This window comes from Panthera pardus, unplaced genomic scaffold, assembly GCF_024362965.1.
Source record: "Panthera pardus isolate Hobbes unplaced genomic scaffold, ASM2436296v1 HiC_scaffold_4, whole genome shotgun sequence".
Classification (NCBI taxonomy): Eukaryota; Metazoa; Chordata; class Mammalia; order Carnivora; family Felidae; genus Panthera; species Panthera pardus.
In genome coordinates, this window is record NW_026526969.1 from 12,065,016 (window position 1) to 12,089,709 (window position 24,694).

Sequence of the window (24,694 nt, forward strand, 5' to 3'; positions counted from 1 at the left end):
GTCGGGCTCTGGGCTGATGGCTCGGAGCCTGGAGCCTGCTTCCGATTCTGTGTCTCCCTCTCTCTCTGCCCCTCCCCCGTTCATGCTCTGTCTCTCTCTGTCTCAAAAATAAATAAACGTTAAAAAAAATTTTTTTTTAAATAAATTCTCTAAGTAAAATATCAGCAAATAGAAACTATAACCAAGTGAGATTGTTCCAGAAATCCAAAAGATGGTTTAATACTGAGAGCTTTATTAATACACTTCACCATATGATATCTTTAGGTGGTAAAAGACATGTAATAAAATCAAATATCTATCTTAAGGTTTAAAGAATAGTATAGAAGGTTGATTTTTTTAAATCCTATATTTCAGAATAGTCCTTTAGCATGTTTTTAATAGTGAAATACATAGAAGCATTACCAAACGTCAAATCTAAGACCATCACCACTATTTTGTTTTGGAACTGCTCGTCAGTTCAGTTAGCTAAGAGAGCAGAAGTTAGAGAACATAATTGCTGGTGTTTACTGAACATCCACTGTGTTTCAGGCACAGTTCTAAGCACTATTAAATGTAGTAAAGAAAGTTAAATCCACCGTTTTAAGCCTGAGAAAAGACAAAATAATCAACTGGAAAGCTATTAGAGGTCATAGGCATACAAAGATGGCTAGATACAAAATAAATACACAATGTCATTCGCTGTCATTCATATTATATAGCAATACAAGTCATAAAATATCCTAGAGATTAGGAGATTAGGTTCAACAAGAAATACGAAGAAAACTATAAAACTATATTGAAAGACATGAAGAGACTTGAACATATGGAAAAATATGCTTTCTTCTCAAGTAAGTTTTCACATAAACTGTATCACTTCTTAAAGTGAGTTCTAAGTTTGAAACTCTGAATCAGTGATAAGTTGATCTGGGCCAAGGGTCGTTCTCCCACAAAGATTGAGCAGAACAGTGAAAACCCTGCAAGCCTGGAGCAAACAAAGGCCTGAAGAAGGTGCACCAGAGCCCCGGGGGCCGCCAGCCCGCTCCTCTGCTCTCCCTGGGGCCAATGAGGACGGCCTGAGAGTGGAGACGCACCTCCCCCTCTAAGGGAAGACAGCACTTCTATCCAGAATCTAGACGTTTGCTGTGATTCCCATTTAAACTCAGTAGGATGGTTTTTTTCCCTTGAAAAGTTGCTTCTAATGAGACTAATTTTTACTAAGCTGCGCTAATCATGTAGACTCAAGACTAGACCAGAGGACAAAACAGAGACCGGAAACACGTTAAATGAGAATTTAATGTGATAAAAATATTGGTTTTTATGTTTTGGTTTTTTTTAAGTTCTTATTTAAAGTAATCTCTGGGGTCCTTGGTGAATCATCCTGCTCCGGCTCAGGTCATGATCTCGTGGTTCATAGGTTCGAGCCCTGCGTCACACTCTGTGCTGACAGCTCAGAGCCTGGATGGTGCTTCAGATTCTATGTCTCCTTTTCTTTCTGCCCCTCCCCAACTCGTGTTCGTGTTCGTTCTCTCTCTCTCTCTCTCTCTCTCTCTCTCTCTCTCTCTCTCCCTCCCTCCCTCCCTCCCTCCCCCTCTCCCCCTCTCCCTCTCCCTCTCTCTCCCTCCCTCCCTCCCTCCCTCTCTCTCTCCCTCTCTCCCCCCCTCTCTCCCTCCCTCCCCTTCCTCTTTCTTCCTGTCTCTCTCAAAAATAAACAAACATTAAGAAATAAATAATCTCTACCCCCAACGTAGGGCTTGAACTCACAACCCCAAGATCAAGAGTATCATGCTGTACCAAGTGAGCCAGCCAGACAACCCTGAAAATATCCTTTCAGATCACTTGGAGAAATGATAGATGCACCCGTTCTTTTTTTCTTAACTACTCCGTGTTGCCAGGACTAGTCTGAACAGAAAAGCCCCGTCATCATGGAGTTTACAGTCTGAGATGAGTCCTTCGTGTAGTTGGTGTTAGGCAGGACTGACGAGTGATGCCACAGAGAAGGCTAGCGCAGGAGAGGGAGGCTAGGCCGCCTTTAGGTGGAGTGACCTGTGCAGGCTCCCCCGGAGGCAGCATTTGCAGAGAGGCCTGCCTGAGGAGGAGGAGGAAATCAAATGAATTCAGCCTATTTGGGGACCAGAAAGAAGGCTGTGTATCTTGCAGGTGGCGGCTGAGAGGAGGAAAGTGAGGGAGGCAGGCACAGCCAGGCCGTGTGTCTCACCAGCTACAGTGGGAGCTGCTGCAGGGCTTACATGGGGGGGTGACTTGGCCTAATGTAAGCGTTCAAGATCACACTGGCTACCATGTGGCAAGAGAAACCTTCAGCAGCTCTTTTGGGGCACTGGGCTATTTGGAAATACTTCAAGAAAACGAGAGAAAATGACTTCTATCATCCCCTAAAGTGCGAAGATCCTTCTTAGTGGTATATCGAGGCCAGACTAAAATTACTTAAATCCTCTTTGGCAAAAGACATCGTAAACAAAGATAAAGTTAAATGGAAAACTGGGGGAAATCGTCGTAACACACATATGATACAGATGAATAGTAAAATGTAATGACACGGGCACCTGGGTGGCTCAGTCGGTTAAGCGTCCGACTTCAGCTCAGGTCATGATCTCACCGTCCGTGAATTCAGGCCCGAGTCGGGCTCTGTGCTGACAGCTCAAAGCCTGGAACTTGCTTTGGATTCTGCGTTTTCCTCTCTCTCTCTGCCCCTCCCCCACTCACCCTCTGTCTCTCTGTCTCTGAAAAATGAATAAACCTTAAAAATATATATATGTAATGAGTAATACGACTCAATAAGAAATCAATAAACATCCCTCTGTTAATAAGGATCAATTTGGCTGTGACTCACGGAAGTCCAAAAACAGCATTGGATTAGACAAGATAGAATTTTATTTTTTCATCACATGTTAAGTACAGCAGCGAACAGCCCGAGAGTGGGATGCTGGTATTAGGAGAGTACACAGCTATAAAAAGTGATGCTGGGGCGCCTGGCTGGCTCAGTCAGTAGAGCATGTGACTCTTGATCTCAGTTCGAGCCCCGCATTGGGGGTAGAGTTTACTTAAAAAAAATTTTTTTAAGCGATGCTATATGTATACATTTTTTTTTTAACTTAAATATCCAGGTAATATATACTGCATTAATAAGATGCTATATAGCTATATTTTAAAACATGGTGGAAGAAAAACATGGAAAGATCTACACATAGGACACCCAACAGCATGTAGCTGGGATCACGGACCCAGGTTACCGCAGGGGCAATAGTAACATAAATGATTGGTGAATGTCAAGTGGGGCCAGGTCTGGGGCCGTAGGGTGTGGTGGGGACTGTGGCAAACAGGAGAGGGTATAAGCGTCCATCTAAGGCTGCCCCTCGGCCCCCACAGATTGTTGCCAAGTGAGATTTTAACTCCCAGTTACTTAGCCATGGCTTCACATTCTCCAGAGAAGGTAGAAATCTGTACTTTAATATGATCTCTCCTGATTGGTAGAGATTAGCCCTTAATCCAAGTATCTTTAAAACACAGTTTAAGCTAGCACTTTATAAGCCAAAGGAAACGCCTTGTCAGCCAGCAGCCTTGACCCCTGCTGCAGAACATCTCCAATATGCCTGACAAGAGGAGGTGTTGGTAACAGGCCGGCCCCTGTGTGACAGCCACAACAGAGCATTCTCCTGGCCTAACCATAATCCTCGGAGCGACCAGTTTTGAAAAGCAGGGAGTCGTATATGGAAACCAGGTGTGTGCGTGTCAGGAACAACCTCACTGGGCAGAAAATTGGGCTGAGGGACCCAGAAATCGCTCTCACTCCACAGCTCTGTGACTGAGACTCTTAACAAGCCTTCCTCCCCGCCACCCACTCCCACGCCCCCGTCACCAAAGGAAGGGCAGACTTTGTAAATAGGTCACCCTTCTGGTGTCGGTTTGATGGGGTGGAGGGAGGTGCGGCCCTCAGTGACACGGGCTCACTAAGGTGATCCGCAGGGCCTCTGGGGACGAACCTTCCCGGGACCTGGCATTTCTGCCGACCTGCTTCCTCAGTGCCATGCAGCTTAGCAAACTGGGGGAACTGTGTGAGGAAACAGGATTTTTGCTTTTAGGTTTACTTATTTATTTTAAGAGAAAGAGAGAGTGGGGGAGGGGCAGAAAAAGCAGGAGAGAGAGAATCCCAAGCAGGCTCCGTGCTCTCAGCACAGACCTGACACGGGGCTCAGTCCCACGAACCGTGAGATCATGACCTGAGCCAAAACCAAGAGTCAGATGCTTAAACCGACTGAGCCAACTAGGCGCCCCAGGAAATGGGATTCTTTCTCTTCAGCTACAACTCCCACTAAGTGCTCCCTGCTCTGCGTCGTCTCTCCGGAAACAGCGCCAAGTAGAGTCACACACGAGAGGGTGTTCGGCTGGCTGACCTGTCCTCGGCCTGCACAGTTTTCCCTTTCTCCTCACGCTTGTGCTTGTTCCTTCTCCCACCTCTTTTTTGGTCCTACGCCTGGAATTGGTTAAAGGTTTCTTGTGTTCTGTTACCTTGTTTGGGTGCCACGGCGTGCGACTGCCCCCTTGTTTCTTGTTGAACTGTCATCTTCCGCCCTGAGAAAGGTTCTGTATTTGCTCAGAATAAAGTTCAAAAGGAAGGTCAGGCAAATACAAACTCCTCCGATCTCCTCGGGCAGCTACAGCCAGAGATTTGGTTCCATGTGCCCCGTTCCCATCAAATCTGGGATCAGCCCCGTTTCCTTGATTCTCACCAGGAGACTGATTGGATTCCAAGCCAGCATCTGTTGGGGCTTCTGAGAACACAAAGCCATTGAGAAGCCCAGGGAAACAAAGCGTGCCCTGTCATCCAAGCCTTTTCTCCAGCTTAATTAACCAGTGAGGCCGGGAAGAGTGTCTATGTCCCTTGGTGGTTTTCTCCCTTAATGACCAGAGATTGCTTGGGAACCCGAATGAACTCCATATGAGACCTGAAACGGGGAATGTAACTTTCCTCCTCTGCTCGTTATCGACAAGAAGCCAGCAACACTGAACCGCGAGTCTTGAAAAACAAGATGTCTTTTCAGGAAGGAAAGAGAAGCAAACTACAGTTTTCTAACTGGGGGGCAGGGTGCAAAGCCACATGGCCACACATAAGTGAGCAGCCGTTATTTTGCAGCAGGGAGGGTCCCTGGGGCTTGACTGCATCCAAACACGCTGACCGTTCCCTGTCCGTGTGCAGCTGAGTGAGCGGTAGTAGTTCAGAAGGTGTCTCCTCAGAAGCCGCGTTCAGCAGGGCAGTCACCTGGCAGTGTGGATTCAGAAGTGGGGCAAAATTCTTCACAGCCCTCTTCTTCTCTATAAACGCAAAACAAAGTCAGTGTTTATCTTGGATTTTGGTTATCAGAAACTGCGCACAATTGTTTTTCACAACCTCCTTGATTTTTTTAATGCGAAAGTAAAGATTGTTCAATTCAAATAAAACTCTGGGGCTTTTACAGCCAGTTTACAATTTGATACCATTCCCACCCAGCCGTTTGGTCAGGAGACGTGTTTATTTTTCCCAAGCCTGCGTCGAATTGAGCCTGATGTCGACCTGTGTTAATGTATTTAATTCTCTAAGGCGGATGTGTCCTCCCATTTTTACAAAGATGACGGTCAGTGAACGGTATCTCGCAGGCTCCAGCCCGGATTGTTTTTTCTCTTGGCGTCTTAAAGCCACCCACCTGACTTCTCCCGTGTGTGGTTCCAGCTCCACCCCGACTAGACCAGTGCCCAGTCCCTGCCGGGTCTGGTGTATGGAGGATACTGCACAACCTTTTTTTTTTTTTTTTTTTTTTTTTAAGTAGGCTCCACGTCCAGTGTGGGGCTTGAACTCACCACCCTGAGATCAGGAGCCACACGCTCTACCGACTGAGCCAGCCAGGCACCCGTGTTTCCTTAACTTTTTTTTAATTTAAACTTTTTTTAACGTTTATTTATTTTTGAGAGAGGGACAGAGTGTGAGCGGGTGAGGGGCAGAGAGAGAGCGGGCTCCAGGCTCTGAGCTGCCAGCACAGAATCCGACACGGGGCTCGAACCCACAAGCCGCAAGATCATGACTTGAGCTGAAGTCGGACGCCCAACCAACCGAACCACCCAGGCGCCCCATTGTTTCCTTAACTTTTTCAGCGTGCCTTGTACGAGAGAGAAAGACATGGAAATGTGAGCTCCCTTGTTGCCCCTCAGCCCAGCTTCCACAGCTAGCCTCAGCATTTTATTCCTAGTCACCTTTTAAACACTGTCCGTTCTGTTACAACATGGGGACGGGACCCACCCCTCACCTGGTCTGCAGGTGAGGAGAATGAGATTCGGGTCACTTGGTAACAGCAGGGTGCAAGCCCAGGTCTTGTACCAGATGTCAGCTCCTTTTACTCCAGAAGTCTCCTCACCCTGGAGCGAGAGGTCCATCAGAAGGTGCCCGTGGGGGTCCCTGAGCCCAGTGAACCAGGTGGGACTCCACAGAGGTGTAGGACCATCACTGGACCCCTTCCCATGAGCGAGTTGCCAATGGTAGAAGGGGGGGCCAGGCATCCCCAAACCTTGAAAGTGTCCCTGATCGAGTGTAGGTATCACGGGAAGACTTTGCCAAGGAGGGTAGCAGCATGACTTAGTCCAGTAAACAGCTGATATGTGTTGTCTTCAGCGAATGCCAGCAGGCCCAGGCTGAGCACTTGACCCTGACAAGAGTCAAAACGTCACATTCCATGCCGCCTCCGGGCCCCCGTGGGGAGCTCTGGATAGAAAGGTGTTTGGGCGCTGGGCCTCTCTGACCCAAGATAGCGGCCTGAGCCCGCCGAGAGCCTGGCCGTCTCTGCTCCCCAGCACGTTGTCCGGCCCCCCGCCCCGCCATTCCAGACCCCAGCTGCACAGCATGTGCCGCTCCGGGCTGGGCCTCCCCCTCCCCCCCCCAATTTCCTGTTGCAGGGGGACAGCTGGGGCGGGGGGTTAGGGACTGGTGTTGCTCGGCGATCTGCAGCCGATCTGGGAACAATTTGAAACTGAATCCTCGGCCCTTTGGAAGGCTTTTATGAAATCATTGCAAGTTTATTAACAACAGCTGTGGCCACACATGACCTGGATCCCAGCCCCAACCCCACCCCCAGAGTCGCAGGAGGGAAGCAGCAGTTGACTTGCGATTCCCAGTCACCTTTTTAAGGGGAGGAAAAGTTAAATGAAGAAGAAAAGTCACCCACCCTCCCTCCGTGGTCACAGGAGGCTGGACAGCAGGCAAGCGGGCGGCCGGCCATGGTGATCAGAAATGCTGAACAAAACCGGCCCAGAGGGACTTTTCAGAGCTTCGGCAAGAGCAGCCTGGGGCCAAGCGCTCACACGTCTATTTTAGGGACCTCCAGCCTGTGCTGGCGATCTCGGCAGTCTCTGATTGACAGAAACAGCCTCTTTTTCTGTTGCCTCCTGTCTGTCCAGACTCTGCTGCTCAGGGAGAGCTGTGGAGCTTCGTTGTTGAGGTGCAGTTTAAGGAGTCGGGGTTTGGGCGCCTTTTTCTTTCTTAATTAAAACCTCTCTGGTGAATTCTGCCTCACTTCCTGTCGGCGACTGCCGGGCCGAGTGTGTGTTTGGAGAAACCGGGCCCCTGCCGTCGGCCTCGTGCCCTCGCCGTGCTCCCCGCTGCCTCCATGTGAAACAGGCGTGTCCGAGGCCTGCAAGTCAGGCCGGCACTTTGTGTCCTGCTGAGCTCAAAGGAATTCGGGGAAAGGAAGTAAAACCTTCCTGTTAAGATGCAGCCCACTCGTTTCTCCCTTTAAAGTATTCTTCCAGATCTGCCGGGCGGTGAGACTCCGTGCCTCATTCCGCTTTGTTCCTTGAGCCTCGGCACTGCATTCGGGGTGTGCCGGACCACTGTGGGCGCTGTGCCTGTTCCCTTCGCAGTCCTCAGCGTGTCTGGTCGTGCTTCGTGGGCTCCCCTCCCAGAGTGGCCGTGGGCAGCCAGAGGGATTTTTTGGGTGGTTCTCTTCCACCGAGCCCGGTGTTTCGTTATATTCGGCCTTTTGAGACCCGCCCGTCCTGGGACATCTTGACCGTGGACTGGTGTCCACTCCCTCCTGTTTCAGCCTAGCCTCGCTCGTATGCACATTCCGTGGATCTGTGTAAAAATTTTCACCCCGATTAGGAGGAGCCAGAAAGCATACAGAGAATGGAATTCAGGCCTGCTGGATCCGTCTTAAAGCCCGTGCCAGAGACCAGATGGAGGAGTCCTGGGGGACGTGTCACCCTTGGTGGCCGTTCACTAAAGCCTGTCGGGGTGTCCGATGCGGTGACTGTGACAGAGCCATCTGTTCCTCCCGCAGTTCCTGACAGGCCCGCGCGGGCGGGGTGCGGAGAGGAGCTCAGGTCTCAGGGGCCGATGAAGGGGCCCCGACCGCCCGCTCCTGAGGTCTGCGGCCTGTGGCCACCTGCAGAGCCCAGAACTGCCCCGGCACCCCTGGAGGCTGTCAGCCCAGAAGGAGCAGCCGGTCTCTGCCTGGTCCCGATTTCACGTCTCGTGACCCTGCGACCTTCGGCACGTGACTGCATCCTCAGAGGGGTAGAGTCTCTGGCAGACTGGGGTGGCAGGGAGAGACACATCGGGAGCGGTGTGTGACTAGAGCAGGTGCGCACAGGGAGGTGGGACCCGAATGTGCAGAGCACGACTTTCCAGAAGAGAACCTCGGGGCCTTTCCGAGTGAGATGTGGATACAAAAACAACCAGTGGGAAGCAGGCCAAAATGTTCCCAGGAGTTCTCTGGAGAGAAATTACTGGTGACTTTTTTATTTGTGTTTTATTAAACTTTTTTTCCCCCATAATTGCTTTAATGTGTCTAAGAATCAGAAACACTGTTTTTTTGTGTGGCAGAAAGAGAAAATTCCATGGGACTCTGTGATGTGCAAGAAACTGAGTAGCCTCACAAGAAAAGCATGTCAGGGAAATTTGGAAGTGTGTGTTCCTACTCTTGAAATGGGCTAAGAACAACAGCTCAGTCAGAGGCGACAGGAGACCCGACTACCATGAGCCAGTAAGTCCTCCTGGGCCTCATGGTAGAGCCTGGCCTGCACCTTGGGTTTCTGGCTCAAGAGGTGAGGTTTCTGGGCCCCCAAACTCCTGTCTGGATGAGAGGGACCTGCTAGCTTTGTCTCAAAGGCCAAGTGCCGGGGAAGCCGGTCAGAGACTGTCAAACGGGGCCTTTTTTAAGTTTATTTATTTATTTTGAGAGAGCACGAGGAGGGGAGGGGCAGAGAGAATCCCAAACAGGCTCCACACGGCACAGATCCTGATGAGGAGCTCGAACTCACAAACCAAAGCATGAGATCATGACCTGTGCCGAAACCAAGAGTCAGACACCTAACCATCTGAGCCATGCGTCCTGGCACCCCTCAGATGAACTATTTTTAAGGCATGGTACATGCACTTTTGGGTGAGCTAACCAAGAATGCGAATTCCCTAAAAATTTCCAGGGAAGTGATGCTCTGCTGTATTGGCTGTTCGTCTGCTTGAATGGAGGTGTTTTGTTTTGCCCTATTTTCTTGTATTTAGTGGGAAAAAAGGAGATTTCGGAGTTCTGCCCATCCCAGAGAGAAGAAGCCTTCTTGTATTTCAAGGAGGGTAAGATGCACTCTCTCTAGAACAAAGCAGGGCCTGAAAGTACTCGCCTGTGACAGTGCTTGGGGCAGGGCAGGCAGAGTTCCAGGGGCCCTGCAGTCACACTGCTCCAGAAGCTCCAGTTCAGAAACCCGTGGTTTAGGAGGTTAAGAGCTCCAGCCTTGGAGCTGGAAGGCCTGGGTTTGAACCTCACTGAGTCTCGGTTGCCTCATCTGTAACGTGGGGATTCATTAATCGGACCTGACTGGTGGAGTTGTTACGCAGATCCGGGTCTGTGTGGTGCTCGCGGTAGGAGCTGGCACGTAGTGAGGCCCCCGGTAAATGTTAACTTCCATTCTTGCTATCACTTTGCTTACAAAGTCTCTTTGTAAGAAGAGATCATTTGCTTCTCACGGTAAACCTGCTGCAGATAGGCTCCACGTCAGGTTGTGGAGGCTGATGGGGTCCCCCAGCCCAGCTCTGTGGAGCCCCAGAACTGGAGTTCTTCCTGTCATGCCCGCTGCCTGTCCGTTAGGAAGCCAGTGCTGCTGGAAGATAAAATTGGCCGTGGTGGCCGCTCCGGCACGCCTGGATTTCCTGTGGGTGACTCAGCCCCTTCCGGGGGTGCTGGAGGTCAGTTCCTTCTGTGACCCAGCCCCTGCACCCGGCCTTCTCATCTTCTTTCCTCCTATTGTTCCCCGCTTCCAGCAGCCTAGGCGTGTCCTAGATTTGCAGAGTGGCGAGTATCCTGGTTCACCGTGAATGATGACACTCAGGGTGCCTACAGTGTGTCCCAAGGGAACTCCCTCCAGAAAGGTCTCCTAGAAGCCCATCTGTCACTCGGCCCAAACCCAAGGGGACCAGTCTTCATGTTTTAAGTTATGGTAAAATACATATAAAGTAAGATTTGCCATTTTGTAAGAGTATATGATAATGTCTGCCTTTACTCTTGAGCATATTTTATGTTTATTTTTGAGAGAGAGAGCATGACCGGGGAAGGGACAGAGAGAGAAGGAGACACAGAATCTGAAGCAGGTTCCAGGCTCTGAGCTGTCAGCACAGAGCCCGACGTGGGGCTCGATCCCACGAACCACGAGATCATGACCTGAGCTGAAGTCGGACGCTCAACCGACTGAGCCACCCAGGCAGGCGCCCCTTGATCTGAGGAGCTTTATTATTTTTTTTTAATGTTCTTATTTATTTTTGAAACAGAGAGCACAAGTGAGTCAGGGGCAGAGAGAGAGGGAGACACAGAATCCGAAGGAGGCTCCAGGCTCCAAGCTGTCAGCACAGAGCCTGACGTGGGGCTCGAACTCACGGACTGTGAGATCATGACCTGAGCTGAAGTTCGACGCTCAGCCGACTGAGCCACTCAGGCACCCCAAAGGAGCTTTAAATGATTAAGGGAAACTGCTTGGGAAGGAACTCCCCCTTAGAATCTAACATGTTTGGCTAAAAACGAAATTTTAATTTTTTTGTAATTTTTCTTTTTTTTGAGAGAGAGACGGAGAGAGAGACAGTGTGAGCAGGGGAGGGGCACAGAGAAAGGGAAACAGGATCTGAAGCAGGCTCGAGGCTCTGAGCTGTCACCACAGAACCCGATGCGGGGCTCAAACCCATGAACCACGAGATCATGACCTGAGCTGAAGTCAGACACTTAACTGAGCCACCCCGGTCCCTCCCCCACCCCAAAAAATTGTAATTTTAAAAATACATTTATTGAGGGGCGCCTAGGTGCTTCAGTCGGTTAAGTGTCCGACCCCTGATTTCTGTTCATGGGATCAAGCCCTGCATTAGGCTCTGGCTGACAGCATTGGAGCCAGCTTGAGATTTTCTCTCTCCCTCTCTCTGCTCCTCCCCCTGCTTGCTCTCTCTCAAAATAAAGAAATAAACATTTTTTTAAGTTTAAAAAAAAAACACATTCATTGAAATGCATTTTAGTTCTTAGTTTCTAAACACAGTGTCCTGTGACTCCCAGCCAGTTGGAGGCAGTTGAAATCTGAACCATCTGACCCCTGTTCTAGGTGCAACTGACAGTTGCTCAGTGGTCGTAGTAAATACAGTCAGGAAGCCTGTCACTTGTACCACGAAGAAGCCACCACAAAGGAACCACGGAGAGAAGTGTTGAGGGCATCTCCCAGTCTCTACGACTTTCCTTGACACTTTTCATCCTTCTGAAAATCTTTATTTCTGCCATTTTTCGTGACCTGTCTGCCTTTAGTAGTGAGAGCTTTGTGCCAAGTCCTTTACACACTTGGTGCTCACTCAGTCCTTACAACAGCCCACTTTACAGATGAGGTGTGGCGACTCGGATGTTCGAGAGCCTGCTCCCAGCCGCTCGGTGGCTGCCCTTCCATTTGTGTTTTCTGGATCGCTTCCTCTCTGTTTTTTCTTTTTTTTTTTTTCTTTTTTCTTAGATTAAAAATCTTTTTTTTATGGGCCTTGCACTGGCACCAAAATTAAAAGGTGTGTCAGCTCCTAATGTAGATAATTGGTAGAATTTATTTTTACAGTCACACAGAAACCTTCAAACTGTGCCCACTGAACTCTGTTGTCTGTCGGAGCCCTCTGTGTGGGTTAGCTCAGTGGTTACTTTGTAGCGTACTAAGTTCCCTGCTTTGGAGTGTTCGCAAAGAGCCTAGATGACCATGTCTTGGGGTTTTTATGGAGAATTTGTGTGTGTGTGTGGGTGTGTTACCGGGGAGCCGGACATGATGCCGTGAGGGTTCCTCCGGGTCGGACGATTCTCTGATATGCACGAGCACCTGGCAGCTTCTGACGACGGGCGTGATGGGAACTTAACCTTTGTTACCTCTCCTCTTCCTCTTGCTTTGCTCAGAACACCTGGCAGGGTGAGGCTGAAAAAGATTCGGTCGTATGTTAAAAATTCCCAAATGTCAGAATTGGAAAGAATCTCGAGACCGTTGAGTTCGGTCCGCCGTTCAGCATCGGAGGGTGGGAGAGTGTGAGTGAATTTAATAGGGCCTCTCACGATTGCCCACAGAGCACACGGACTCCTGTGACTGTCCTAAAATGTTTTATCTACTAAAGGGAATATATGACGTAGCGATTTAGTCATTCCAGCAGTGTGACTTTTAGTCTCGTTGTTGATCAGAAGTTTCAGCACTAAGAACGATGTCTAACACTAGGAGGTATCTGGTACATACTGATGGAGTGATCTTCCCGACTCGCAAATCTTTGAGGGTTCGTAGCTGGTGAAATCCCCGAGTGCTGTCCTGGCTGGGACATGAATGTGCTAAGTAAACACGCAGTGTTTAGTCGGTCAGAGCCTCAGATCAGCATGAAAAATCCAAAGCGATCGCCGAGATCTCTCCAACCCAGGATACACCTGGCCACGGAGGAGGCTCGGTGCCTGGTCTAGGAAACGCTTCCCGAGTGCTGCGGTTTCTTCTGCTTTCCTGCCCCCAGAGTGGGCACCAGTGCCCTCCTTACACTTCTTCCCAACTTGACTGTACCTGACTCGTGGAGAAGCAGCCGGGAGACCCTAGGAACCAAGTTCATTCCGTTCAAACCCGTGCATTTGATGATACGCCACTCCGTTCATCATGCTCAAAAACTGCTGTGCCCTTCCTCCCACGTGCGAGCCCCACCCCCAGCCACCGTTCCACTGGCGGCAAGCAGTCCGGCCTCTGCAGCCCGCCAGCTTCAGGGCTCTGCCGGCCTGAGGATTCGTCCACCTGCAGTCAGGGAATCGGCAAGACTGTCAGGCTCTGTACAGAAGGGCCGCTGCACTCGGAGTTCATAGACCGGATCTGAAACTCCTCGGGCCCGGCCCACCCACGCTCGCCCCCTTCCCCAGCCCTTGGGTTATCAGTCTGCCCGCCCCAAGCTGCGGAGAGTCCTTCGTCTGCTTGCCTTACAGGTGACTGAACAAAAAAGCAGCTCTCGGCCTCGCCCTAGGCCTTCCGGGTGGGCTTCCCCGTGGCGGCGGCGGCACCCACTGACCGAGCAAGGAGACCCTTGGGGTGTGGCAGTGAGTGGTGCTGACTGGCCGTGAGCTGGCCTTCCCCGGATCCCAGCGGGGTCTCTGTGCTGCTGCAAGGAGCCGATTGGGAGCAAGCTCACCCTCTTGTTATTCTTCTAGGAAGACGATGAGAAGCTAATTGAGGAGATCCAGAAGGAGGCTGAAGAAGAGCAGAAGAGAAAGAACGGAGGCAAGCGCTCCCCCAGCACGGGCCCCACGCCAGGTCCGGTCCGTGTGCACAGGGGCGGGGGGACCTCCACAGCTGGCCCTCGGGTGGCCGCGGACATGCTCTGCCCGGGCCCCCGGCTGCTTGCGGGAACGTAGGAGGGTTCCCGCATGCCCTCGATCAGGGGGTGCCAAGGGTGGGTTTGGGCTTAGGAAGCAGACAGAAGGAACCCACGCCAGACCAAAAAGACGGTAGGCCCACCCTGGCCTCACTGAGGTCACAAAGAAAAGAAAGGGAGTTTCTGGGAGTGGCCGTCCGGGCCCTAGCTCCGAAGGAAAGGCGCTCACAGAAGCTCCACCTGGTCTGAGCTCAGTCGATCCTCCACCTTCCAGAGTGATCACCGAATCAACACTCGCTCAGACAGCAGGGGCGGGAGGTGGATGTACACGTTAATCGGCCTTACTGTGGCCTGGCCACCCTCCCGTGTCCACGGTAAGGATGACGCTGAAGGTCAGATGTTCCTGGCCTCGCTCCGTTCTCGAGGCCCTCGGCCTCCCGCTTGGGGCAGGCAGGATGGAGGTTGAGATGAGCAGGCCCGGCCCCGCCCCGCACACAGGCACCGTGGGTTTTCGTTGTCTCCTCTACTAAATCCCATTTCCTGTTCAGAGAACACCTTCAAACGCATCGGGCCCCCCTTGGAGAAGCCTCCAGAGAAAGTCCAGCGGATCGAAGCCCTGCCGAGGCCCGTCCCGCAGAACCTGCACCAGCCACAGATCCCACCCTACGCCTTCGTGCACCCACCCTTCCCTCTGCCGCCTGTCCGGCCCGTGTTCAACAACTTCCCCCTCAACATGGGCCCCGTCCCGGCGCCCTACGTGCCCCCCCTGCCCAACGTGCGCGTCAACTATGACTTCGCGCCCGTCCACGTGCCGCTGGAGCACAACCTGCCCATGCACTTCGGCCCCCAGCCACGGCGCCGCTTCTGACCGCCCGCGGCCTTGTCTCGTCCGGGGAGCCCGCCGCACTCCCGGGGCCGTGCCTGTCAAATAGGCATGATGGACCGGGCTCTCGAAAAGATGGGCCGGGTTTTTTCCTGCTCCTTCCTGGGAAGGGCCACTGCCCCCAGGCACCTGTAACAGGACCTGCCTGGCACTTACGGGGCCAAAGAGAAGGGGGCAGTGAAACCTCCCCAGAGTGTCCCACCGTGCCAGTGGCCAGTGCAGGGACCCTCCCCACCGGGCAGCCCATCTCTGCGGTTAGTCCAGGCCCTGCTGGGGCCAGGGTGGTGTCTGCCTCCACCCCTCCCCCGGCCGACTACAAAGTGTCTCCCCTAACCACGTAGGCCTTCCTGACCACAGTGCAGCCTGAAGCGTCGTAAAACTGACGCAGCAACTCCTACGGTTTGGAGAGAGCCGGGCCGCCTGAACCACGTCCCGGAAGCCAGGCTCTCTTCTCCCTCCCCACCGTCACCCCCCCACCCCAATACCACAGCCCACCCAGAGAGAGGTACGCCCTGCTGCTCCAAGCCACTTGGTCCCATCAAGTGGGGGCAGAGCCACCAGAGTCCCCGGGCCTGGGAGCACCGCTCAGGGTGGGGAGGCTGTGGGCCGTGTCCCCCCAAATCCAGAACCCCAGGCCACCACCACCGTGACTGTTCAGGGGTCTTTGACCTTGGACCACTCAGTTGAGACCACAGAGAGCTGTCTCGTGCTGTCTGTTCTGTTTTGTAGTTTAAAATATTTGCCATTTACTCGCTTTGAACTTACTGGGTTTTCTGTGGCCTACTAGAGTTTCTCTCGCTCAGTCTCTGGAGAGTCCAGTCTGTCACCCACACCAGGCGGCCGGTGAGGGCGGGACGGTCCTGACGCTCGCCAGACAGAACATCTTTATGAAGCAACCCTGACGGGTTTGGTGGCCCTCCCGGGCAGCCTAGCTGTCGGGAAGCCTCCTTCGCCACCAGCCCGGCAGTGAGCACCTTCTCCCTGAGATCTGGTGGCGGCAGTGGGTTTCAGCAGGGGGACAGACGACCCAGGCTACACCGGCACCCATCCTCGGAGCTGCCTCCGCCTGAGGCCAGCGGAGTCCAGCGTGGGGGCCCTGCCTGTTCACCGCTGGGCGCCACTTCCCACCCCGCCCGCATGCAGAGACAGGCCTCTGTGGGGGGCGGCCCTGCCTGGCTCCCCAGTGTTGGTGTCTGTCGCCGTCACTATATGTCTGATGGCTTTGGGGTTCCCGGCGTGTGTGCACAGACCTCAGACAGCAGGGTGAGCCTAATGGCCGGTCCCCCATCTCCGTGCAGGCCGTGCCCCAGGGTCATCCACCGCCATCACTGTCTCCTGTATTTCAAGGGTTAAATTGGGGAGAAATCTGCTAAGTTGCCCATTCTTCCTCCTGCGCTTCCTCCAGGCGAGGGCTTCGCAGACCGTCATCGGGGCACACGAGGAGAGGTCTGCGCCGCCAGGAGCCCCTGTCAGGCTGCCTCTGCCTTGCTGGTAGCCTGAACGACCGTGCCTTGGGAGAGCTGCGCCAAGGGTGACAGGTGACAGGATTGAAGTACCTTAAAAACATGTTCTCTGTGCATCCCCAAGGGAGGGTCTCAGAGCAGTGAGCTTCTAGCAGGCATCCCACCAAATGGGGAGGGTGACCCCAGGACACACCAGAATGTCCTAGGCCCCCGGAGCCAATTCATCCAAGGAGGGAATGAGCCAGCCCCCCTGTGCCCTCTAGCCCAGGGAAGGGGGCTCCGGGTGGGTGGCCTGCCCCTGACACCACCATCCAGCAAGTCCACCGGAACCTGGCATGGGAGGTGCTGGCACAGAGGGGGAGAGACCAGAATAACTGGTTCCTCCCAAGGCCAAGCACGACGTTCCTTTGAGATGAATTCTTGGCTGTTTGTCACCATATGCAGCTGTTAGGGATCCATTCCTGCTGTTCTGAACTGAGGGTGCCTGGTTTCTAACGTTCCTCCTCGAGCTGGACTGTGGAGTGGCCCCCCTGTCTGCAGGAGCCCGATTGCTGTTTGGGGGAAGGTCAATGCCACAAGTTCTGACACTGGCCTGAGTCCCCACCTGTCCGCGAAGTGTCCCTCTAGGTGCCTGTGTCCCAGAGGACCCCAGGTTTCTTGAGAAGCAGTCTGCACTAGTGATGGTTTGGGGGAAAGCAGGCCCTTCTGACGGGCCGGCAAGTGGCTGCAAGGTGTGATGACAGGAAACCCCCAGAGATCAGCCGGTCTCGGGGACAGGCAGGAATCCCAGAGGCAGCCTGACACCTTCCCCTCTCTGGGCCACAGTGTTTGCTCCCCCAGACGAGAGACTGCCCGGCGACAGTCCCGTTCTACTTGCCTTAAACTGGAGAGAGGAATCTAGTATTTGCACTTAGCAAAAGATTTTAAAACTTTAAAAAAAAATGTGCATGACCTGTCACTTTGTATAAAAATAGCAGAAATGATTAGTTTATTAAATTCTTTTCTTTACCTTCCGGTAGTAAAAACACATAAAAAGAATTCTGTTTAAACTACTGTGTGTAAAAAGCTTGTACCATATGTAACTTTGACTTTTTGTAAATAAATGTTTGTGCATTATGTCCCCTCTGGTTTTGTCCGTTCGCGTGGTGAAATCACAGGGGCTGCGTGGGCGGGTGGCAGGGTCCTGGGGAGTGTCCGGGTCTAGGGTGACACGGCTCCCCGCCCCGTGGGAGCTGACCTCCAGCTGCCGCTGCAGATCCGCAGGGTGTGAACCCAGAGTAGCGAGCCCGAGGCCCCGGCCCCACGTGGGGAAGGACCACTTCCTGTCCCCCACCCCTCCCCAGAAGGCAGTGGGTGGTGTCTCATGCTAACCTTGCTTGAGTGGCTGCGGAGGCCCAGTTGGGCACAAAGGGGTTGGTTGGTTGGTTGGTTGGTTTCTTGGCCAGAATCCCCTTCCAGAAGATGTGCTCAGCCCCTCTTCCAGGCCTGGGCGACAAGCCACCCATTGACCTGGAGAGCCACCTGCACAAGTGAGACCAGGCGAAGGTTGGGTGAGGTGGGAGGAAGCTCGTCCTCCAGCACTGGGACGCGACGTTATGAGACAGAGCATTGGGGCAGGGAAGCTGGTTGACAGGGGCCACCTCCCCCACAAGTCCTCTGGAGCCACGTGCCTGTCCTAGCACCCCCTCTGCCCCCACCACGTGCCAGGCCCGCAGACCTCAGCACACACGGGCTCAAACCGTGCTCAGCGATTTAATAAAATTCGAGCTCTGGGGCACCTGGCTGGCCCAGTCAGTTAAGCATCTGACTTCAGCTCAGGTCATGATCTAGTGGTCGTTGAGTTCAAGCCCCGCGTCGGACTCTGTGCTGACGGCTCAAAGCCTGGAGCCTGCTTTGGATTCTGTGTCTTCCTCTCTGTCCCTCCCCCGCTTGCACTCTGTCTCAAAATAAACATCAAAAAAAAATTATTTTAATGAAACATGGGCTAGGGGCGCCTGGGTGACTCAGTCGTTTCAGCGTCCAACTCGGTTTCGGCCGAGATCATGATCTGGTCTGTCCTGTCTGCCATTTGCAACTTTACTGAGTGATACTTTTGGGGTTGTTTTTTTGGTTTTGTTTTTTGTTTTGTTTTGTTTTGTTTTGTTTTGTTTTGCATCTCTGAAAAAAGTACACTGAAATCAACCCAAGACAAAAGTTACCTGCATTCCCAGCTTCTAAACAAGTTCATGCCACCCTGTCATCATTCATCATTCCAGTACATTTTCAGTATTGTTCGTACTTGGCAGCCACACCCTAGTCACAAACTGTCCCACACCCCCAGTAAGCAAAGGGGTAATGGCCATGCTCCCGTCTTCTGCCACCTTTTCCACCCTCCACCCTCGTCACCAGGGTCCTCTTGCTCCTCCCCACACTCCTGCCAGCACATTCCACTCCCACACCCGCTTGCTCTGCCGCCCTGGTTGTTAACAAAATTGATCCCAAGGGACAGCCGGCTGGCTCAGTCAGTAGAACACATGACTCTTGATCTCAAGGCCGTGAGTCTGAGCCCCACGTTGGGCATGGAGCCTACTTAATTTTTTTTTTTTTTTTTTTTTAAATGGGCTGCCTGGATGGCTTGGTTGGGTGTCTGACTCGATCTCAGCTCAGCTCTTGATCTCAGGGTTAAGTCTACGTTGGGCTCTGTAAAAAAAAAAAAAAAAAAAAAAAAAAAAATTTTCAGTGATTCCATACCTTTCACAGGACTTGATTTTCTCCTTTTCTAACCATGGAGTGCCCTCCAGGTCTAACTGGGTCTTTGTACCGCCCTGATGGAAAATTCTGGGACTTCCAACTTCCTGCCACCACCGAACACCTCACTGAGCACCCCCTTTGATGTTTCAGTGGCTCTTCTTTCCAGTAGTAGCCTCGTGAACGAAAAGGTAAGATGGTGTATGTATTGCCGTGGCTTTTGCTAGATTGCTCTCCAGGTTCCTTGACCGAGCAGCCCCCACCCACCAGTCCCAGACGGTGTTCTCATCCTTCGTTGACACACCTTCGTCACCAGGGTCCCTGAACCCTCTCCCGGAATCTGACCCCAGGGAGGCACCCCTTGAATGCACACCTCTTTCTGCAAAGCGGACTGCTTTTTATTTAGGTTAGAAGCATTTGTAACTGTGAGGTCCAGACTTTCTTTCCCGTCCTCGAAGTGATAGAGATGTATACACATTTGCCAATTACAGACGTTTCGAGATAGAAAAGAACTTGAAAACACAGAAAAGTGTGAAGACGAAGACAAACATGCTTTGTGACCCAAAGGTGACTACTGGGGATATTTTGATGCATTTCCTTCTGGGGTGGTTTCGCCCTGTGATGTATATAATGTCTCCCAGGACCGGTCAACCACAAGTTGGCGACCCACCACGAACATGAGCCAGGTATGAGCTTCCCAAAGACGATTTTTAGCTGCTGCTTCTAGAACCTTTTGCCGCAGGCTCGTTAGCCTTCTCTTTGGACTTCTTGTGATCATGTTGCTGCAAGCTGGTGCACAGCTGCGCCTGTCCGGCCTGCTGTTGTGTCTTCTCATGACCCCTGGGGGGATGTGGCGCTCACCTGAAGCCCCATCTGTGTGTCTTCTCTCTCGGTCAGGATTTCGTCGAAAGCGGTTGCCCTTCTTGCTTCCTCTCCTTTCATCAGCACATCTTGGTGAAGACAGCCCAGAACTCACCGCCACCTTGGCTTGGCTTGGCCCTCCACAGCACCTGCTGTCACCAGGATCACCTGGGCCTGCCTCTTCCCCAAGTGGGGGATGGTACACAGGCCCCAGGCCGTCCAGTAGGCTGTGCAGGTGCTGGGCGGCACCCCGTGAACCGAGCAGGTCACTTAAGCCTGCCGCTGAGGGGGGGATGATGACGGCACCTCTTCGTCAGGCTGAGATGATTGCGTGAGGTGGGAAAAGAGCTTGGAGGCTCTCATCCTGAAGAGCGCTGTCGTCCGGCCCCCTTCCCGCTGCCCCTCACCCCTCCGCAGGTCCCACCCCCCCCACCTGCCCTCGGCCGTGGTGCGTGTGAGGCTGCCCCAAGCCCCACGCAGGAATCTCAGGCACGCGTGCCCCGTGCAGTCTCACGTGTGCACCGGGCGGTGGCCACCTGGCCTGGGCCTGCCGTTCAACTGGGCAACAAGAAACGTGCACCTCAAAGGCCAGGCAGGTGGGGACAGGGGGACGCGGCGGGGGTGGCCCAGGCATGGGGCAGGCATCATGGTGGCCGGATCCGAGACTGGAGCCACAACCTAGCTCCTTGTCCTCCTGGCTTGTCCACATGCAGGCTGCGGGGCCCGTGATTCTGGGGGTTCCCGGGGAATCTGCCTTTTCGATCAACCGTTCAGTGTTGGGAATCACCGCAGGGCCTTGGCGGAGTCCCGGGGGAGGAGGGTGGTGGGGGAGGCTGCTTCCTGGGCTCCGGGTGAGAGCACGTGCCGGGGGGTTCAGGAGAGTCCAGGGGGACCTGACGCCAGTGGGGACTTGTGGAGTGAGGAGGCGCCGGAACGGCGGCTGAGGGAGCAGGGGCCGGGGCACGCGGGGCACAGTGGGGGGGGCCACGTCCTCAGCCCAGACGGCGCATCCGACCGCAGACCCAGTCCTGAAGGGCTGGGGATGACAGCAGGCCAGACCAGGGCGCCAAGGGTGCCGGGATTTCCCGACAGGCAGAGCGGAGGCCAGGGAAGCAGGGGGAGACCGCGGGGCTGGTGTCTGCCAGCCCGGGGATGGCTGGTGCACCCGCGGGCGTTCTCAGACCTTCCTCGGAGCCTTCTCTCTGGCCCTCCGGTTCCTCTGGGTGCTGGTTCCAGCTGGCCCCTGCTTCTCCGGCCTCTCATCTACCGTCGCAGAAAACCACAGGCCACCGTGGCAGCTGGGAACACCCCCGAGGTGCTGATTCTGACAGCGCTGCGGGTCGAGGGCTCAGCCAGGCAGCTCTGCTCCCCGCTGGGCTTCAGCTGAGACCACAGACCCCGCCGGCCTCACCCCTCGTAGCCCGAGCCTCCCTCCAGCAGGGCACTGACCTCCGAGAGGCCGGCGGAGGACCCTGCCGGCCCATCAAGGGGTCAAAACCAGCCACCCCGGTGAGGGAGCGGAGATGGGACCACAAACCGCCGTTCCCAGCTTGCCCTGAACCAAGTCCCGGACAAGTGGCGTGCACGGCCTGGGAGAGGGGGGCTGTGCACCTGTGCCCAGGATGTCACCTCAGGGAGACGATGGCCGCAGCCGCCTTTAGGCAGCTCGTAGTCTCTCTTTCCTTTCTCTGTCCCACGTCTGGTTCTCTCTCTCGCTCTCTCTTCTCATTTCTATCGAGATTGAGGCCACTTACCAAAAAGATAACACATGATATAAAACAAGCAGAAAAAACAAACTGGAGCAGAGGCAAAGCTACAGTGTTAAAATAAACACAGCCGGGAACTGGGGCTCCCGAAACACGTCTCCACCAGGCGGCCCGGCCGGGTCCTTAAAGGCAACTTCACCTTCCCAGCAGCTCACATGGAGAAACACACGAGTCCTGAGGGCCACCACGTCCAGAAGATGAACACGTGCCCAGAGCTCAAAGGAAGGGCACTCTGCGGGTGGCACACGTCTCTGCGACCCGCTGGTGGCGGCCCCCTGTCCCAGGCACCCCAGAACCCACCCCCAGGATCAGATCCAGCCTGGCCCCAGGCCCTGTTGGGTTTCGAGGGCCCCCGCTGGGGCCCTGGGCAGGCCTGGACGGGGGCACAGAGCGGATGACCCACATGGCTCCCCAGCCCACACGGCTGTCCTAACCGGCCCAGCCTCAGACCTCTGGGGACTCTGATGCCTCCCACACACACATCTCCCGTCCCTCCCCTCTGATGGGGAACCGGGCCAAAGAGGAAGCCTAGACGTCCTGGAGGCTGGATGTTGCCAAAGAACGTTCCTGCCCAGCTCTGCCATTTCCCGGCTCTGAGCCGAGGCCCGGTCCTCCGTGGGCTCTCTTTTCACGCGCCACTGGCCATCTCAGACTCGGTCCCTACCATGGAATATTCTCCACGGTTCCTGCCATGGAGAATATTCGGTGCGTCTCCCGCACTGGTTCTGGGTCCAGGCTGCTCAGGGAATCATTGTTGAGAGAATAAATCTGAAACGAGGCTATAAATACCCACCTCGTGAGGCACCTGGATGGCTCAGTCAGTGAGGCGTCCAACTTCAGCTCAGGTCACGGTCTCAATGTTCGTGAGTTTGAGCCCCTCGTCGGGCTCTGTGCTGACAGCTCAGAGCCTGGAGCCTGCTTCGGATTCTGTCTCCTTCTCTCTCCACTCCTCCCCTGCTCACACTCTGCCTCTCTCTCTCTCTCTCAAACATGAAAAAAAAATTTTTTTAATACCCACCTCAGAAGGGGGTTTGTGGGACGTTAAGTGAGCTATTGCATGTGAGGACACAGTCTGACATACGGAAGCCACATAAATGTCAGCTTAATTGTTTTTGGAATCAGAAAATGTGGCCAAGTGGTTTCCCACCTGTGTCATGGTGGGTAAGTCACCTGCTAGCTGGAGCCTCAGTTTCCCCATCTGTAAAAGGAAAGGGGTAACCCGAATGGCCCTCCCAGCTACAACAGGCTCTAATTTTACAGGTGTCCTGATGGCCCAGATACCGAGTGGGGGTTTTCAGGGTACAAAGATGCTCCCCTAGAACGTTTGCTAATACGGTGACAATTTAGCATTATCCATAGTAGCCCAAAACTGGAAACAGCCCAAAGGTCCATCATCTGATGAAGAGATAAAAAGGACTCTATCCGTACAACGCAATATTTGGTCATAGAAAGGGAAGAAGGGCTGACCCATGTTACAACGTGGCTGAAAACATGGTGCTCAGCGAAAGAAGCCAGACACAAGCGGCCACGGATTGTTCGATCCCATTTATGTGAGATGTCCACCAGAGTCAGCAAACCCAAAGATTCAAAAAGTAGATGAGTGGTTGCTTAGGGCTGAAGGGGCCCTGGAGGGGTAGGGGATGCCAGCTGAAAGACGACAGTCTTTCTTGCTGAGATGATGAGATGTTCTAAAATTGACCGTGGTGACGGCTGCATGTATCCGTGAGGTACAAAAGCACTGAGTTGTACCCTTTAAGTGGGCGAATTATATGGTGCGTGAGTCATCTCTCCGTGATGCTGTTTTAGGAAAGGGGGGCGGGCTGGGGTGCAGAAGCACCACTTCTGGCCATAATGGAGGAACAAGGATGATGGACGGGGCTTACCTCTCCCTGGACAGTGCCCTTCAGATGCTGGACAACAGGAGCAAAGTCAGTGATCCCGGGAGAAGGGGACTCCGTGATTTCCCCAACGCCTTCCAGGAGAGCCTCCGGGCCGCAGCAGGGGACCCGGAAGCTGGGCAGAGACTGTGGCCTCCCTGAGTCAAGGAGACAGACATGAGAGCTTGGGGAGGCCTAGGCTGTGCAGGGCAGAGGAGCGAAGGAGGAGAAAGCTGCCCGGACAGGCTGCCCGGGTCTGCGGACGGGAGCCCGGCGGGGAGGCCTTCGGGCCAGGTGGAGAGCAGCCGACCACAGCCCGGGCCACCACCTGCCGCTGTGGGGACCAGGGACCAGCTCTTGGGGGAGACTCTATCTGAGGCCCTGAGAGTTGTGGAGGCTTTTATTTATACCCCCCAAATCTGCCAGTGGTGCTTTGGGAAGAAGGAAGGCGGTGGGCAGGAAGACGAGGTAGAGAAGCCCCACCGAGCCTGGGTGCTCCCCGTTAGCGGAGACGAACCCCCTAACCCACACGGGGTGACGTTTGTACTTCCTGCCTCCGTGAGACCCAGGCTTCAGCCTGGCAAGAAGCTTCGAGGGCGATTCCGTCGAGGTCTGGGAAGATACACTCACCCACGGCTGGGGCGGGGCTGCGGGGAGGCCATCTGGCCACATCTATCAAAATGTCAAGTGACCCCAGAGTGCCTGGGTGCCTGGGTGGCTCAATCAGTTGAGTGTCCGACTTTGGCTCAGGTCATGATCTCATGGTTCGTGAGTTCAAGCCCTACATGGGGCTCGCTGCTGTCAGCTCGAAGTCTGCTTTGGATCCTCTGTCCCCCTCTCTCTCCGCCCCTCCCCAGCTCACTCTCTCCCTCTCTTTCTCTCTCTCTAATCAAACAAGCAAACCAACAAAAAAAGGGACTCCTGCCTACTATTGTTGTTCCATTCAGCAGCGTGTGCCGCTCAGGACAAGGGGGACAGATGTGAATGTCCGTGAGCGGCGGACGAGGTGGGTCAGGTGGGTCGTGGAGAAGCCAGAGCGAGGTCGGCCTGTGCAGGTAAGGAAACCGCACGTTTGTCAGGAGACCCCTGAAGGGAAGGGGCCCTGGGGGCACTCGATCCCGTGTGTGCAAAAAAAAGTAAAATACGGCCCTGGCGCGCTGTCGTCGGGAATGTGAGATGGTGCAGCCACTGCGGGGAAACCGTATGGAGCTGCTCAAAGAAAAAAACCCCACTAGACTGGAATGACCATAGGACGCAGCAAGACCCTACAGAATGGGAAGCAG

The 24,694-nt window shown here is 53.9% G+C and overlaps 1 protein-coding gene and 1 long non-coding RNA gene across 3 annotated transcripts in view; one reads left to right on the forward strand and one right to left on the reverse strand.

Annotated features, from left to right (window-relative positions):
- RNF216 (ring finger protein 216) overlaps nt 1–17,296 on the forward strand; it is a 144,450-nt gene extending 127,154 nt beyond the window's left edge. For both annotated transcript variants that reach the window (XM_053894083.1, XM_053894084.1), the window contains exons 16-17: nt 13,671–13,740; nt 14,383–17,296. In XM_053894083.1, the coding sequence (XP_053750058.1) occupies nt 13,671–13,740; nt 14,383–14,702 (390 nt within the window). In that variant the 3' untranslated portion in view covers nt 14,703–17,296. The remainder of the gene's footprint in view (nt 1–13,670; nt 13,741–14,382) is intronic.
- An 840-nt stretch (nt 17,297–18,136) lies between these two features.
- LOC128774728 (uncharacterized) lies at nt 18,137–22,157 on the reverse strand. The gene is made up of 2 exons (XR_008419157.1): nt 19,769–22,157; nt 18,137–18,859 (listed from the first exon to the last, which is right to left on the reverse strand). It is a non-coding gene; the product is annotated as an uncharacterized LOC128774728 (long non-coding RNA).
- Nucleotides 22,158–24,694: the final 2,537 nt, after the last annotated feature.